This window comes from Lissotriton vulgaris, chromosome 6 (genome assembly GCF_964263255.1).
Source record: "Lissotriton vulgaris chromosome 6, aLisVul1.2, whole genome shotgun sequence".
In the NCBI taxonomy this organism is placed as follows: Eukaryota; Metazoa; Chordata; class Amphibia; order Caudata; family Salamandridae; genus Lissotriton; species Lissotriton vulgaris.
This window is the reverse complement of record NC_141694.1, coordinates 1257911161-1257927892: the sequence shown is the minus strand read 5'-3', so window position 1 is coordinate 1257927892 and position 16732 is coordinate 1257911161. Positions and strand designations below refer to the sequence as shown.

At 41.5% G+C, this 16732-nt stretch overlaps 1 protein-coding gene across 1 annotated transcript in view; it reads right to left on the bottom strand.

Annotated features, from left to right (window-relative positions):
- Nucleotides 1-16732, bottom strand: part of LOC147708723 (uncharacterized) — a 227154-nt gene that overhangs the window by 112658 nt on the left and 97764 nt on the right. The window contains exon 11 of the mRNA XM_086925769.1: nucleotides 3808-3897. Within this exon, the coding sequence (XP_086781895.1) occupies nucleotides 3808-3897 (90 nt within the window). The remainder of the gene's footprint in view (nucleotides 1-3807; nucleotides 3898-16732) is intronic.

The following is a 16732-nucleotide window of genomic DNA, read 5'->3' as shown; positions in this document are numbered from 1 at the left end:
AAGCGGCAGGATTGGACTTTTTTGTTCGATCAGATTTCTCTCATGAGACTGTAGTTTGGCATTGGAAGTTGAGAGAGCATATTCCGGAACTTCAAAAGCTTGGAACTTCGGTTTCATTACTGGAGCCAGCAAACCTGTGCATCCAATATGAGGAGCAAATGTATTCATGTATTAAACAGCCTGGGGTGAGGAGCTCTTGACCAAGTCAGTGGAGGGAAATAAGGAGACCAATGGATCTGGTTGATTCTCGTTTGTCTTTTTCTTCTTGATTCTTTTTCCTTGTAGGTTGTTACAGAGTGGTTAACTTAGTTTCTCGGGTACGCCTTCCCTCTTTTCTTTTTTTTATTTCTCTCTGTTAATGGAAGCTTTAGGTCTGCAGGGTCAGCTGACACCTAGGTTAGATTTCATGAAGGTTTCATGAGGGTTCTTCATTTATTAATTATGGCTCTGGGTAAAAACATTTTTGGTCCTTTGCACGGGTGTCACGGGCGGTCACTGCCCTACCCCTTTAGTTCTTTTTCCCACATCCATCCTTGCTCTGCGGTGCTCTGGGGGGTAGGGGACTTTATATACTCATGTCTACTGCAGTGCTAGTGGTATTCTTTTGACCAGGGTTGGTCAGCCCTTTTTCTGGGACTTGCATGGAAGAGATAGGGTTGGGGGAAGGCTGGGGTCCGGGGTGGGTGGCGGGGCCAGGGTCTGGGTCACTTTTGTCTTTATACTGATTTTTTTGTTGGAATGTTTGGTCAGGTTGTTGGGGAAAAAATGAGGCCTTATGGTTGTGGATGGTAACGTTAGGACCAAGAATTATTCTGTGCTGTTGTTCTCTTTCAGGGTGTGCAAGTTATTCAATCAAGAATGTCAAGGTTTAGCCTGGGGTGTGGTCCTGACCAGCATCTTCATATTCTTTTGTGGAATATCAATTAAATGTAAGCATCTAATAAGCAAAAATTAATTAAAGAGGTTCTACGCTATCTTCATCCACATTTAGTTGGCCTACAGTAAACTCAGTTCTTGAATAAACACGCCTCCCCTCTTATTGATTTCCGGGATGAAGTTCTATCCTCAGCTTGCTTCACTTCTCTCGGAGAGGGATTGCCCTACTGGCTCAGGATAGGTGGATGATGGCTCATAGCAACAGACAACAGGGGCCTATTATGCACTATGCAATGTGTACTCAACTGGGCCAACACTGATGATCCTGTGGTCTTTAATTGTCAGTTTTCTAAGCTACATCAATGGTCAGAACTATTGATGATTTGCGTGGACTTCAACATCATCCTTAACCCGTGGATAGACTCATCTTTTAGTATTCAAGAGCTAAACTCTTCTTCTTCAAGAAGCACCTGTAGCTAAAAGGAAATAGCTAGGGCTGTTTTGTTGCATGTAATGAGATCTTATGCTCTGGTGGATATGTCTGCCGATATTCTCAGATGGCAGAACATGGGTTTACATATTTTCCTGCCTCTCGTAAATCTTTTTCTCTGATATATATGTTCCCTGCTAGCCAAGCTCTTATGTCCCATTGTGGGGCCAGATACGAGTTTGGCAGTGCAGCGTCGGTTTTGCCCTGCAGCCGCACCACCAAACCCGTGGTCAGGCCACCCGCCCGATTACAAGTATTTCTTGTGTTTGGCGGGCTATTATTTGAGGTTAAAAAAGGGGGATTTCTTCCCTTGGCGAGCAACTGAAGTTACACAGACATAATATTTGTCTAGGTCAACTGAACACAGTAAATAGGTTTTGTACGCTATAATGCACCCACACAGTAACAGTATAGTTTTGTTATTTATTTAGTAAAAAATGTTTCTATATATTACATTGCTTAAAAACAAGCCATTGCGCGCCTTTATACAAACAGTTTACAATTACATTAACATCATTTTATACACATAATAGTTAAAAACACATTAAATCACAAATAATTTTCATCAACATGAATTGATTAAAGAGAAACAAGAAACACATTGGGGGAGATACAAACAGACACTTCTTATAGGTCTTTATATTTAGCACATCTGGAAACCTGGTATTCACAGAATCTAAACCTGGACCCATTGTATATCTTGTCTACAGGATAGATTTGGTTTCTTGATTGTGCAACAATGGCGTTGACGCGTTTCGATGGCCTTTATTGATACTCTGCCATCTTTTTCAAGACTAAATGATCAGTCTCTCCTGCTTCTGGGCACTGGTTGGTTGCCACTTGCAAAGAGATTTCCTGGTTACATCACCCTAAGTTGTATCTCTAGGATTTCTCTCGCGTCATCTTTTGAGTCTTAAAGCGTTCCTTCTTAATTTTAAAATCGCTTCTCCTAGAAGCCGCTCTTTCTTTGACTGTAGGTTTCACCTTATTACTTATTTTTTTAAATGGACACTGCCCTCAGCGATTCTTCCTTTAACTTTTGTATATACGGGCTGTCTGTTAATCCTTATTAGTTGCCCCAAAATGTAACTGTTTGCCAAATCTCAATCTCGATTCTATAAGGGTAAGAGTAAAACTATCGCGGGGTGGGTTCTTCTTATGGCATGGGTCTCGTTTTTCTAATGATAAACAGTCCAAAAAGTCTCCCACTCCCGATAGCCTTGAATCTTGTGTGCTCCTCTTTTTACGACTCAAAAGGCGCGCAATGGCTTGTTTTTAAGCAATGTAATATATAGAAACATTTTTTACTAAATAAATGACAAAACTATACTGTTACTGTGTGGGTGCATTATAGCGTACAAAACCTATTTAACTGTGTTTAGTTGACCTAGACAACTATTATGTCTGTGTAACTTCAGTTGCTCGCCAAGGGAAGAAATCCCCCTTTTTTACTGTTTAAAGTACTCTATTCCCCTGGTGTGCTAAGGGGTCACTCTCAAATTTTAAAACTATTATTTGACGTTCTCATTGCAGTTCCTGCGAAAGTGGGCACCACAATGGGAACGTCAAAAACAGTTCCTGCACGGTATGGCATGCAATGACAATGACGCGCAGGAAATGGGGTGCATGCACACAGGGGGCACATGTAGTGCTCCCTGCATGCACCCCATGTCCCTGAGGCACAAGGAGGCCCTTGAATGAAAGTTAATGCTAAAATGGACATTTATGGCGCACGTGTTGGAAGATTATGATTGACTCATTTTGAATTTTTAAAGAAAAAAGGAAAGTTGAAATAACACCTTATAGCCTGCCCGTTATGACAGATCATATGAATACATGTAAATCTAATCATGTATTTTAGCGAATAAAATTGAAATATGTTGCTTTTGTTTACGATGGATCAGTTGTATTTCATAGCTAATCAGAGTTTGTTTATTTACAACTGATTTTGTATCACCAGTAATCAGACAGAATACAGATGTGCTGCCCAAAAAAGAAGCTCTGTAGACTGGTCATGCTACAACTCTTTGCTCGGCTTAGAGGATACCCTTTTTCACAAGAGAATCTTATATATTTATTTTGGGTTAAAATTGCTTGTATTTTAATTCATGAAGAGCAAGCATCTTGCCACTCTTCTGCATAAGATGTAAATGGCTATCCTGCTACCGGACTTTTCGCTCATCAAAGCATCTCAGTATTTCTGCGTATCTCTAAATTGTTGTGGCAGCAGTTTACTTTGTGAATGTTCAGCTTCAAGATATTTCATCATAGTGGATCTCAGCATCCTGAATTGCATAATCAAAATTGGACGATTGTCCTTCAGATTTCAGCTTTAAATGTGTCTCACACAACTAACATGTGACAGAAATACATCCATGGAGGATAAAGGAAACACAGAAATGTATAAGTAATTCCCCCCTCTGACGTCCCATCTTACTTACCCAGTCTCCTTCAGAATTGTATAGTATGACACTGAACATCATGTAGCTGCTCCTCTGTGTAATTCGGGCTTGGAATGTCCAGACTCTTAGCTGTAAATACACAAAAAAGAGAGCCAGGCACAACCCAGTACAAGGCCCACCTTCAGTAACCGCCATCTCTGCCCTCCACAAATTATCCCTCTCCTATCAATAGACCACACTTCCCAAATCACTCAGCTTAAGTAAGGAATAGCTACATAATCATCAAGGTTGTCTATATGATTTCAAGCAGAATAGTAGATGAAATAACATTTACCTGGAATGCTATTGGCATCAGGAATCTTTAAAGATTCACTCACTTTGAATAGATCTTAACATTAGAAGAGAATCCTACATCATCTAGATATAACACACTTATGTTGACCTTTGCACTTTAAAGCAGTACCTTCAAGGGAGAAGTTACTGAAGCTCCAATTTGCAAAATATGCAGAGGGCACAAGGTTATCACTTTGCAGTCATCTTCAGTTCTGCAACATTCAGTGCATCCTAGAAGGTATGGTATTACCAGGACAAACATGGCATTCCATTTGTCCCCTTTATGTGGGGTCACTAGGGACAGGAACATTTAAAACGGCCAACATAAAGTTCAAGGCAAAACAGAACTCTTACAGGCTTATTGAATCCAATGTAAATTTCTATTGTTTGGGGGAGAAAGTACTGCAAGGTCACCGGAACAAATGTTCTTTGAAAAATGTGTCCCAAGATAAGTGAGCATGAATAGCAATGAGTGACTTTTGGTCAAGACAAGGAATAGGTGAATGTTAGGTGTCATGCTGAATAACTACTCTAAAGGCCATTTCTTCATCGCTAGCATGGAAGGACAAGGGAAACATTCAAGACATAGTTCCAACTCAATTACTAGCATCTCCTCTCACCTACCATTACTCCCCCAGCAGCATGATGTATGTGCGTAACCATTTGGGTGCTCCCATGTGTCATTCCACCTGTGGCAGGCCAAATGGGTAGCGCGAAAGATACCAAAAAACAGGCATTAGGAAAAAAAGACTTCAAAAGCTGACTGCACTAAACTTTATTACAACCTTGTAAGGATCCAAGAAAGCAGTTGTAGTTAAAGATGATTTATTGAGCAGCACAGCATCCAGTCCTGACACAGCAGGACACAGGTTACAACTGACTAACAGTGGAGAATGCTGTATGAGCAAAGCTCTGTTAAGAATGCAGAGTTAAAAGGAAACACAGCATGGCTCATGCAGTTAAAGTGGTACAAGCATAAATAACATAGGCACTTAAAAGTAACAGGATATAACACACCTCCCTCATTAAATGAAAGTAACAGGTGTAAGGCTGGAAGAGCTACAGACCAAAACAAAAGAAAGAAAAAAAACAGCTATACAAAATCTTGCAAAGAAACAGGTCTTCTTCTGATTCGCCTATCGTCTTTGATCCTTGAAGCTACAGAATCAGAAAAGGAATCAGACCCACCATCAGAAATGTAACCTCTATCAGTAATGGCATGAGGTTGGAATTTAGACACATCTTGAGTAGGACATTTAGCAACCCTGCTTGAATTCCAAACCTTGCCATCCTGAGTAACAACCGAGTTACTGAAAACTCTTTTGATTTGAATAGGTCTGCCAAACTTACTCGTACCTTTGGTGACTAAGAAAGGTTTTAAGATTCTTACCCAATCACCAACACACAAATCATGCTCTCTTGTTTTCCACTTCTTATTGTACCAAACTTCAGATTTACTTTGTTTCCCACTTACTCTCTTTGCAACTTCTTTGACGTCTACATTATTTTGTACCAGAGCTTCACATTTTTCCTTGAACCACCAAGGGCACGTGTCTGACGCAGGATCCCTACCTTTGAGTAGTTTGAACGGACTAATCTCAGTAGTGCTATGAGGAGTTATACGATAAGTCCAAAGTTTCTGTCTGATACGGTTTAACCAATCCCCTTTCTCTTTGATGGCATCAGAGACAAAACCCTTTAAAACACGGTTGAAACGCTCAACCTGCCCGTTCTCATGTGGCTCGTAAAGGGATGTACACATGTGTTTGATGTTACAGGATTGTAAAAACTATTTCATTTCAGCGGAGACTAACTGCACCCCATTATCAGAGACCAATACCGAAGGACAGCCTTCCCTGGCGAAAACTTCTTTAAAAAAAGAAATGACAACTTCAGAAGTGATTTTGGCTACAAATTTCACTTCTGGCCACTTAGAGTGGTAATCTACGATGACCAATGCAAAACGTGAACTTTCTGGCAACACTTGGAAAGGTCCTGAAATATCAAATGCTATCTTGCTCCACGGAAATTCTGGCCATTTCACTGTCTTAAGGGGTGGAACATGTAATTTTAACATCTTGTCACTGTTACAGCACTCATTGCATTCTCTGACAGTACGGTCTATGAATCTATCCATTCCAGGCCACCAGAAATGTAACCTTATAATACGTTTCATGGCCGAGATTCCCGGATGGGTCTTGTGTGCTAATTTGAGAATAAGTTCTTGCACCCCACTTGGTGGAATACATTTTTCGGATTTGAAAAACAAATCACCTTCACACCATAACTCTTCTGCTATGTTGTAAAATGGTAGCAGATCATATTCAACGTTATTCTTGCTGGGCCAACCTTCTAGAAGGTATTTCTTCAGCTTAACAAATTTCTCATCCTTATTCTGGCATTCTAACCAAAACTGTTCAGAAATATCTTGATACTGGGGAGATACTAAATCTGTCAACCCTAACACAAAATCAACTTCAGAAAGACTATTCACATTGTCTACTTTACTTTCACACGGAAGACGTGACAAACAGTCAGCAGTGACATTTTTCTTCCCTGGAATATATTCAACCTTAAAATTGTACTCCTGTAGCTTGGATGAAAGACGTGCAATCCTAGCTGTCGAATTCCAACCACCCCCGGCTGATAGGATATGCACCAAAGGTTTGTGGTCCGTTCTTAGAATAAACTCACTGCCCCAAATGTAAATTCTATAGTGTTCGATGGCCCACACACAAGAAAGCAACTCACGTTCAATAACCGCATATCTGCGTTCAGTCTCACTCAAAGTTCTGGAGGAGAAAGCTACGTTCCATTCTGCAACATTATCAGTCTGAGATAGCACACACCCAAGACCGTACAAACTTGCATCAGTGGTGATGATGCATTTCTTTCCAATTCTAAATGGTTTCAAAGTCGGGGAATTAACAATATCATGTTTGATATCTGTAAAAGCTTTTTCCTGTTCAGTTTCCCATACAAAATCGTTGCACTGTCTTTAACAGTTTTCTTAGGGGTTCCATCTTGGTGGCAAAATTCACAACAAATTTACTATAGTATTCACACATCCCGGAGAAAGAGAGAAGTTGTTCCTTATTCTTTGGGGCTGGAGCACAGAGGATGGCCTCAACATTAGATTTTTTAGGAACAAGACCTTCCCCCGACAAAGTGTGACCTAAGTATTCCACCGACTTCCTAAAAAGTTTGCACTTGTGTGCTTTGAGGGTAAGACCTGATTTTTCTAATCTTTTGCATACAATACTTAAATGTGAACTATGTTCGGCCTCATTTTTTGAAAAAATTAAAATGTCATCCTGAAAGCATTTTACGAATTTATCAAGGTCCCTAAAGATTTGGAACATAATACGTTGGAACACGGAGGCAGCGGATGCTAATCCAAACGGCATCCTTCTATATTGAAACAGTCCCATAGGGGTAATGAAGGCTGTATATTTCTTGGAATCTTCAGTAAGCTCAATTTGATGATACGCAGATCTAAGGTCCAAGGTGGAAAAGATCTGCGCACCATCAAACAAGGAAACCAGCTCATTAATATTAGGGAGTGGATGACAGTCTATAACAATATTAGAGTTTAAAGCCCTCAAATCAATGCAGACCCTCAATTTCTGGTCAGGTTTGCGCACCAAAACGATGGGCGAAACCCACTCTGATGACTCAATGGGCTCTATAATACTGTCCTTGAGTAGGTCATCCAACATTTCTTTTAGCTCATCCCTAACATTTAAAGGAACTCCCCTAAGCTTTTGTTTGACTGGGACAGCACCCTCCTTGAGAACAATTTTGTGTGCAAAATTTTCCAATCTTCCTAAACGGTCACAGAAAACTTTATTGAATTTTTCACTCCATGAAATAATTACATCATCCTTCCCATTAACATCAGTAACAGAGTTAATCATATCTTGTTCACTACAAAGAGAGATGGGATCCTTGGCACGTGGATTTAACGTGATGCCAAGTTCCCATTGATCATGCCAACCCAGAACATTGACTCCTTTGATAGCTATATAAAGCTTAATTTGAGCTGATCTTCCTCTGAAACATAAAAGAACATCAAAGAAACCTTCAATATCGATAATATTTCCATTGAAACTTTCAGCTAAAATGTCTGAAGGTTGTAAATCAGAAATATTGCAAACACTTGTTAACTTTTCGTTAAAATATTCTTTGGTAATAATTGTCCATGGAGATCCTGAATCTACCATGAGTTCAATAGCAATACCTGAGACATGAAAAGTACATTTGGGAGATTTCTTAGTAGTTGATCCAAGAATAGAAACAACATAACCACGTTCAACTTCATGTTGTACTTCAACAACCCCAACGGAAGATACCTTTGTGGAAGAGGGAGTGACAGATCGTCCAGAACGAGGTTGAGAAATGTATCTTCTTTCTCTACATACATTGCTAAAATGTCCTACCTTGTTACAAATATTACAAGTTCTGTTTATGGCAGGACAGCCCTGAAAAGAGGCTATATGTGATCTACTCCCACATCTGTAGCATAAAAATGATGAATTATTAGAATCAAATCTTCTATTGTTAATACCCACAGTATTTTTAAATTTAGATTGGAAAGGAACAACACTTTTTTCATCAATTTTGGGTTTAACAATACACACTTCTTCTTCAGTGTTGGATTTAACAGAGTGAGGATTGGATGTTTGTTTAACTACAATATTCATCCATTTCTCAGACATTTCTGTAGACTTAGCAATAGCTATAGTTTCTTCTAGATTGGGATCACCTATACACCATAGCTTATCTTGAATTTTTTTGTTTTTGACATGGACAATAATCTGATCACGAATCATTTCATCTGCCATAGCACCAAAATTGCAATGTAAGGTTAATGCTCTTAAGGCGGTAAGAAAATCATCAAAGGATTCCTCTTGTTTTTGTGCTCTGGTATAGAATTTAAAACGATTTAACGCAATGTTAGCAGTAGGCTTAAAACGTTTTTCTAACCTACCAAGAGCTTCAGTGTAAACATTTACAGAGTCACCACTACCACTAGGTACAGAAAATTGAGGCAAAGTTCTAAAGATTTCCTGACCCTCAGAGCCCAAACAATGTAACAGAATGCTTTTTTTTCTTTCTGCACCCATACGTTCTCCATCAATAGCTTTCATATAATTAAAAAACTCCTCTTTCCACCTTGACCAAGGCAAAGGTGGATCGCCCTTGACTTGTAAAAACTTTGCAGGAGGGTCAAACTGCATGTTGTTAATAGTGAAATGAAATATAAATTAATAAATAAATAATATAAATAAATAAAAAAAATACAGAATGTAAATATGTAGAAAAGGTAAAATATAACAGTACTTATGCCAGTTGAAGTCAGCGTAGTCAGTAGCTTGTCAGTGGAGTAAAAGGCGAAGCTGTGGCTTTGAGAATGGTTGTGGAGAATCTGGCGAGGAAAGTAAATTGTATAAATTGCAAATAAAATAAGCGCTAATATTGTGGGCTAAAAATAGATAAAACGCAAAAGAAACGAAGGAAAACGATCACTGGAAAGGGTTCCTTCGTGAAAGTTGATCGCCGTGTGAAGTTGCTTAGCAACGGAGAAACAAAATGGAGGCACGGCGTGCAGACGTCCAAACAATGCGTGCGTGATGACGCGAAGACGTTGTTTGACGGAGCAAGCAGGTAGCGTGATTGGTAACCCAGGGTGATGACGCGGAGGCGTTGTTGAGTGATGACGCGGAGGCGTTGTTAGGAGCTACAGCCAAATAGTAGCGTGTTGCTAAGGATTGCGCTGAAAGCTGAAAAGGCTCCAAAGAAGTTCAAGGCGTCAGCGCGTCACTGCTACAAATTCGATATGATGACGTGTGGGCTGGGCAACCAAAGCGTTGTCAAGGCAGCAGAAACGTCGCGTTGTCAAGACAGCAGGAGCGCTCGAGAAAAGATCGCGCTGTAAAATACCAAATTGAAAGATGCCAAGCAAGTTTTACAGGTCAGAAACAGAAATAAAAGTCTCAAAAAAGAAATCCAAATTGCAGGGAAACGTTGGTACAAAGAAGCAAGTAGTACAGGATGTCTTGGTATCTTCAAGGCAGGCAGTTCAGTAAAAATTTTGTAAAATAGGTAAAAACATCCAAAATGAGTTCAAACTCCGCTCCTGTGCTGTAGATGGCTGGAGTAAGGTTATCCTCGTCGCCAATTTTGTAAGGATCCAAGAAAGCAGTTGTAGTTAAAGATGATTTATTGAGCAGCACAGCATCCAGTCCTGACACAGCAGGACACAGGTTACAACTGACTAACAGTGGAGAATGCTGTATGAGCAAAGCTCTGTTAAGAATGCAGAGTTAAAAGGAAACACAGCATGGCTCATGCAGTTAAAGTGGTACAAGCATAAATAACATAGGCACTTAAAAGTAACAGGATATAACAAACCTGTCTCCTCTAAGATCAGTCTAGAGACCCAAATCTTGGATAGGTAGAAAGATAATCACTGGGCGTTAAAAAATGGAATAGTTTTTACCTGTATTGTGATTTGTCTAGAAAAGGCAGCTTTTATAATTTCCGGTAGTTTGAATATCTACAAAATCTAATGAGAAGACTACACACTATCTCTTGCTTGAGATATATCTAAATTGATCTCAATCTCTCTCTGTCTCTCTCTTTCTCTCTTTCTCTCTCTCTCTTTCTGTCTCTCGGTCTTTTTTTGTTTGAGGACAATAAAAGAATAGATTTCCTACATCTCCGGTGGTTCGTGAATTTCTGTTTGGCAGAAGCAATCGCAACGAAAGACGGAGCATCTTTATTGTCTTGATATATATATATATATGTATATATATATATATATATATGGGGGCGGAGCAGCTCTTCATCAATCAGGAGGGGGCTGGATACTTAATCCGGTATACACGCCTGCTTCTTGTTTTGCTACACCCTCGGCGCTGAAGAAGGCACAGACGCCGAAATGCATTCGCCACAATGGGTGTTTTGAATCGCCATGGCTTGTGGTTTTGAATAAAGATGCATCTCACGTTTCCCCTGCTGTGGCCTCTTCTTCTTTTTGGAGGAGTTTCTTGGACATTTTACAGTGCGAGCTCCAGTGTCGTGCTTAAGAGGCCCCCGTATCTTCAAGAGGCCTTGGACTTGCTGGTCTCCGCTTCGGTTGATTGTCGTTGGAATCCAGGGTACTAGAACGACCTTGGCCCACCTCCAGGCCAGGGAGGAGATGGGGCGGTGTTAAAGTCATTCGACATCACGCTGGGCTAGGTGGATTCCCTGCCTTGCCCCCGCCGAAAGGATTCCTGTGGCATGGGGGTTGATGCGGTCTGGGGACTCGAGGGGGCACTTTGTTTTAAGGTCACATGGACTTTGGGGTTCCCCAACATCTGAGCACTGATCCACTCCCCGCAATACCTGCCAGTATTGAACATTGCATGCTGGGACCTGTAGGCGCCATCCACGAGGCGGCTAGAAGGAGGTATAAGGCGATTGGCACTTACCTTGGGGGCGGAGCAGCTCTTCATCAATGAGGAGGGGGCTGGATACTTAATCCGGGAAACACGCCTGCTTCTTGTTTAGCTACACCCACGGTGCTGAAGAAGGCACAGATGCTGAAATGCATTCGCCACAATGGGTGTTTTGAATCGCCATGCCTTGTGGATTTGAATAAAGATGCAACTCATGTTTCCCCTGCTGTGGCCTCTTCTTCTTTTTGGAGGAGTTTCTTGGATATCACTGTGCTAATCCTATGCTTAAAAACTTTGATAGAAAAACAGACATTTGAGGTGAGCAGATCTAGAGTGTCGCTGGTGTTGAGAGTGCTCTAACAGGAGCTGCTTTCCACCTAAACTTGGAAACTACCCAGAGTTCTCTCCTTTTTTGCATAATGTATGCGTCACTCTATGCCTGAAAGGGTTTTGTTTTGACTTAATACTGGGTGCTCCTTTGTGTCTGGACAAAGTTATACCTCTCTGAAGAGCTCTAATTAGAGCGAAACACTGTGTCAGGGGTTGCTTTTACTCATTTCAAGTTGGCTTGAGTTGGTATTTTACCAATTCAAATATGTAATATTGTGCCTGGAGTGATAAATAGCTTTTGTCATTCTACAGCTCGGCAAGGACAGCACTGTACTAGTCCTATGCTTAAAGACTTTGCTGTATAAATGGCAAAAGACTTTGTCATTTTCTATCTCGGCGTGGATAGCACTGTGCTAATCCTATGCTTAAAACTTTGATAGAAAAACAGACATTTGAGGTGAGCAGATCTAGAGTGTCGCTGGTGTTGAGAGTGATCTAACAGGAGCTGCTTTCCACCTAAACTTGGGAACTAACCAGAGTTCTCTCCTTCTTTTTTGCATAATGCATGTGTCACTCTATGCCTGAAAGGGTTTTTGTTTTGACTTAATACTGGGTGCTCCCTTGTGTCTGGACAAAGCGATACCTCTCTGAAGAGCTCTAATTAGAGCGAAACACTGTGTCAGGTGTTGCTTTTACTCATTTCAGGTTGGCTTGAGTTGGTATTTTACCAATTCAAAGCTGTAATATTGTGCCTGGAGTGATAAATGGCTTTTGTCATTTTACAGCTCGGCAAGGACAGCACTGTACTAGTCCTATGCTTAAAGACTTTGCTGTATAAATGGCAAAAGACTTTGTCATTTTCTGTCTCGGCGTGGATAGCACTGTGCTAATCCTATGCTTAAAAACTTTGATAGAAAAACAGACATTTGAGGTGAGCAGATCTAGAGTGTCGCTGGTGTTGAGAGTGCTCTAACAGGAGCTGCTTTCCACCTAAACTTGGAAACTACCCAGAGTTCTCTCCTTCTTTTTTGCATAATGTATGTGTCACTCTATGCCTGAAAGGGTTTTGTTTTGACTTAATACTGGGTGCTCCCTTTTGTCTGGACAGAGCTATCACTCTCTGAAGAGCTCTAATTAGAGCGAAACACTGTGTCAGGTGTTTCTTTTTCTCATTTCAGGTTGGCTTAAGTTGGTATTTTACCAATTCAAAGCTGTAATATTGTGGCTGGAGTGATAAATGGCTTTTGTCATTTTACAGCTCGGCAAGGACAGCACTGTACTAGTCCTATGCTTAAAGACTTTGCTGTATAAATGGCAAAAGACTTTGTCATTTTCTATCTCGGCGTGGATAGCACTGTGCTAATCCTATGCTTAAAAACTTTGATGGAAAAACAGACATTTGAAGTGAGCAGTTCTAGAGTGTCGCTGGTGTTGAGAGTGCTCTAACAGGATCTGCTTTCCACCTAAACTTCTTCTTTCATGCATAATGTATGCGTCACTCTATCAACAACAACAAAAAAAAAGCTCCAAGGGTACAAGGCAATATGACTTCACCTATCTACAATTAGGTCCCCTGTGTACACTAAATATGGGTGCCAAGAACCTGAAGCCACATACCCCTAGGCTCCCCAGGGTATTCACCCCAAATTCCACAACGAAACACAATGGTTCAGCACTCCACAATAAGTAATAGTAAGTCAATAACTTTTGATGAATCCGCTTAGTAGGGCTTAAAATTCTTTTATTCTGATTTCTTGATACATCTAGAAATGTATCAAGAAATCAGAATAAAAGAATTTTAAGCCCTACTAAGCGGATTCATCAAAAGTAATTGACTTAATATTACTTAGTGTGGAGTGCTGAACCAATGTGTTTTGTTATGTGTCACTCTATGCCTGAAAGGCCCCGAGGGAATTGGCGTACACTCTCGGCGGAGCACGCCAAGATTTAATCCTCATTTTTTGCGACAAAACCGAATATATATATATAGTTAGACCTGGTACTATTGGAGTGAGTCTCCCTTTATGTTTTTGCTGGTTTTAGATGCTTTGGGCACTGTGTCACTGCTATTCAGTGCCACAGTGCAAGTGCTCCCTATTGTAAATTGTTGTTGTAATGTATTAGTGACTCCATGATTGGCTTATTTGATTTACTTGTCAGACCCTAGTACAGTGCACTGTGTGTGCCCACGGCATTTGGATCAAATGCTGCTAGTGGGCTTGCAGCACTGATTGTGCCACCCGCAGAAACAGCTTGTAAAGTGTGTCTCAGGCCTGCCATTGCGGAGCCTGTGTGCAGTCTAGTACTGCCATGTCGACTTGGTAAGTCCACCCACTAACCAGTCCCTAACCCTTCCCTTTTCTACATGTTAGATTCCCCTAAGGTAGGCCCTAGGGCAGGTTGCAATATGTGGGAAAGGTAGGACATGCCCTGATGTGTGTGGCATGTCCTGATAGTGAATTATAGCCAATCTCGTGTTCACTATTGCATGGCTACCTGTCCCCATAGGCCAGAATGGGCAGTTTGATTATAACATCTTATAATCCTAACTGTCCCAGGGAACATGGTAGAAAGACACATTTAGTATACCTGAACTCAGAATGATAAAATACATCTTTTAGTGAAGTTGATTTTGTGTTTGAAAATAGCACTTTTAGAAAGTAGGTATTTTCTTGCCTAACCATCCAAGCCTCCCTCTGCTAGGTTGTGTATTCCATGTCTGGTTTGTGAGTGACAGGGGCTGGGTGAGTCAGCACAAGGCTAAATAGACCTATCTGCATTGGGAGTGGTGGGAGGAGTAGCACCTGGGCCTGAATTGGGCTGTGTCTGCCTTCCACAATGCTGGTTCCACCTCCTGTGGTGAGTCTGATAACCCTGGCCCACACTAACAAAGGAAGAAGTTGTGGCCTGGCAGAATGCACCCAGAACTGGTTTGGACCAGGTACAGAAACTCTCTGCCTTCAGAGACAAAGGATTTGTGTGTATAAAAAAGGGGGCCCAGACCCCGAACTTTAGATGTAATTGCTGGGGGTGGCCTGCAGTGGTTTTTTTATTGCCAAGGAAATGAGACAGACTTTTATTTGCAACGTTTATCATCTTGAAGAAGAATCTCCAAGGGCTTGAACTGTGCTTTCCTCCTGCTGAAGTCTCAGGGATACAAGACTTCACCACCAGCTCCCCCCCTGAATTTCCTTGCTGGGAATTATGTCTGCAGAAGCCTGCGTGTTGTTGGGAGCTGGAAGTGCGACTCAACGAGAAGAAGCATGTTGCATCCGCAGCTGTTGCATCATTAAAAAAGCATGCTGCCACCACAAGGGTCAGATCACAGGAGAAGCATGTCTCAGTCGCAGCTGTGTGTCGTCACATCACTGGAGAAGTGTGTCGCTACTGCAAGGGTCGCCGTCGCATCACCGGAGAAGCGTGTCGCAGGGCCTGTCGTGGCTCCCTAAAGTTACAGAGTCGCCTCACGGCCGTCGGGAATGCACGCATCGTCTTCACGTCGTCGCATCGCATCAAGGGCACCATCTTCCTGCATTGAACCGGATCGTTGCATCGCATCAAGGCGCCATCTTGTTGCATCGCAACCGGGACGCACCACAAGATCGTCGCATCTCCACCTCTCCGGTAAGGAACAGACGCATCGCATACTTCGCGCAAACAGTGAGGAACAGACGCATCACCTACCTCGAAGCAAGGAACAGATGCATCATTCTCCCTGTAAACCTTTTGTTTATCTTGCGTGATGCATCCAAAGGTACTTTGTGAGAAATGTGTCGCATTTACCATCTAAAGTGAACTGAGGTATTTCTACCATCTTAAAGTCATTTTCTTACTTCTGTACTGTGGATTTTTGTTGTTTGGGTCTTGTGTTATGTCTATATAAAGAATACTTATTCTTATAAAACCTGTATTGTGTCCATCTGTAGGATTTTCACTGTATTACTGTGTGTGTTCACAAATGCTTTACACAGTGCCTCTGAGATAAGCCTTCCTGCTCGTGCCAAGCTCCCACAGGGTTGAGCAGGGGTTATTTTAGGAGTGTAGCCCCTTACTCTAACTAGAAGCAAGAGTCCCTATTTGGACAAAGGTATAAGCCATTGCCAACTAAAGACACCCAGTTCTAACATTTGTGATCAGCGGTGATGATTTGGACTTCCATTTGTGACTCATATACAGTGATTGGTGTGCACTACTAGTGAGTGCAGACCAAACGCAACCATATACATTTTTTGGGTAGAATTATTTTTCCTTGGAACTGTTATTTTTACTAAAGACTGCCGGTTTGTATTGATGGATATAGATTTTGAGGAAGAAAGGTTGGAGGCCTACAATGTAAAACAGCTGAAAGCCTTCTGTAGAAAATTTAAAGTTGCTACTCCAGGCCTCACCAAGAAGAATGAGTTCCAAGAGGCGCTGAGGGCCTGGGTGGAAGCAAGAAATGCCTCTGAGCATGTGGAAGAGCCTACAGAGGAGGCTGAGAATGCAGAACGGCAGCTGGATTGGCCATTGGGTCCAGCCAGGGAGAGAGTGTATTCCCCCATAAGCAGCAGTGTTTCTTCCAAGGGCATGTCCCCAGGACAGCTGGAGGACAGAGAGAGAAATAGATTGCATAGAATGGAGATGGCCAAGCTAAAGTTGGAGAGTCAAAAGGACCTAGAGAGTAAGAAGTTGGAGCTTTAGAATAACAGAATAGCTTTTGAAAGGGAAAAAGAGAAATTAGTACATGAAAGATTTTTGAGGGAATTGAAGCTTAAGGCTAAAAGTTTCGAATTGAGTCCCTCTGGTGGCAGCGCATCATCTGTGCCTGCAGAAGGCAGGGTATATTTCCCAAAGAATGTCATCAAAGATTTCCATAA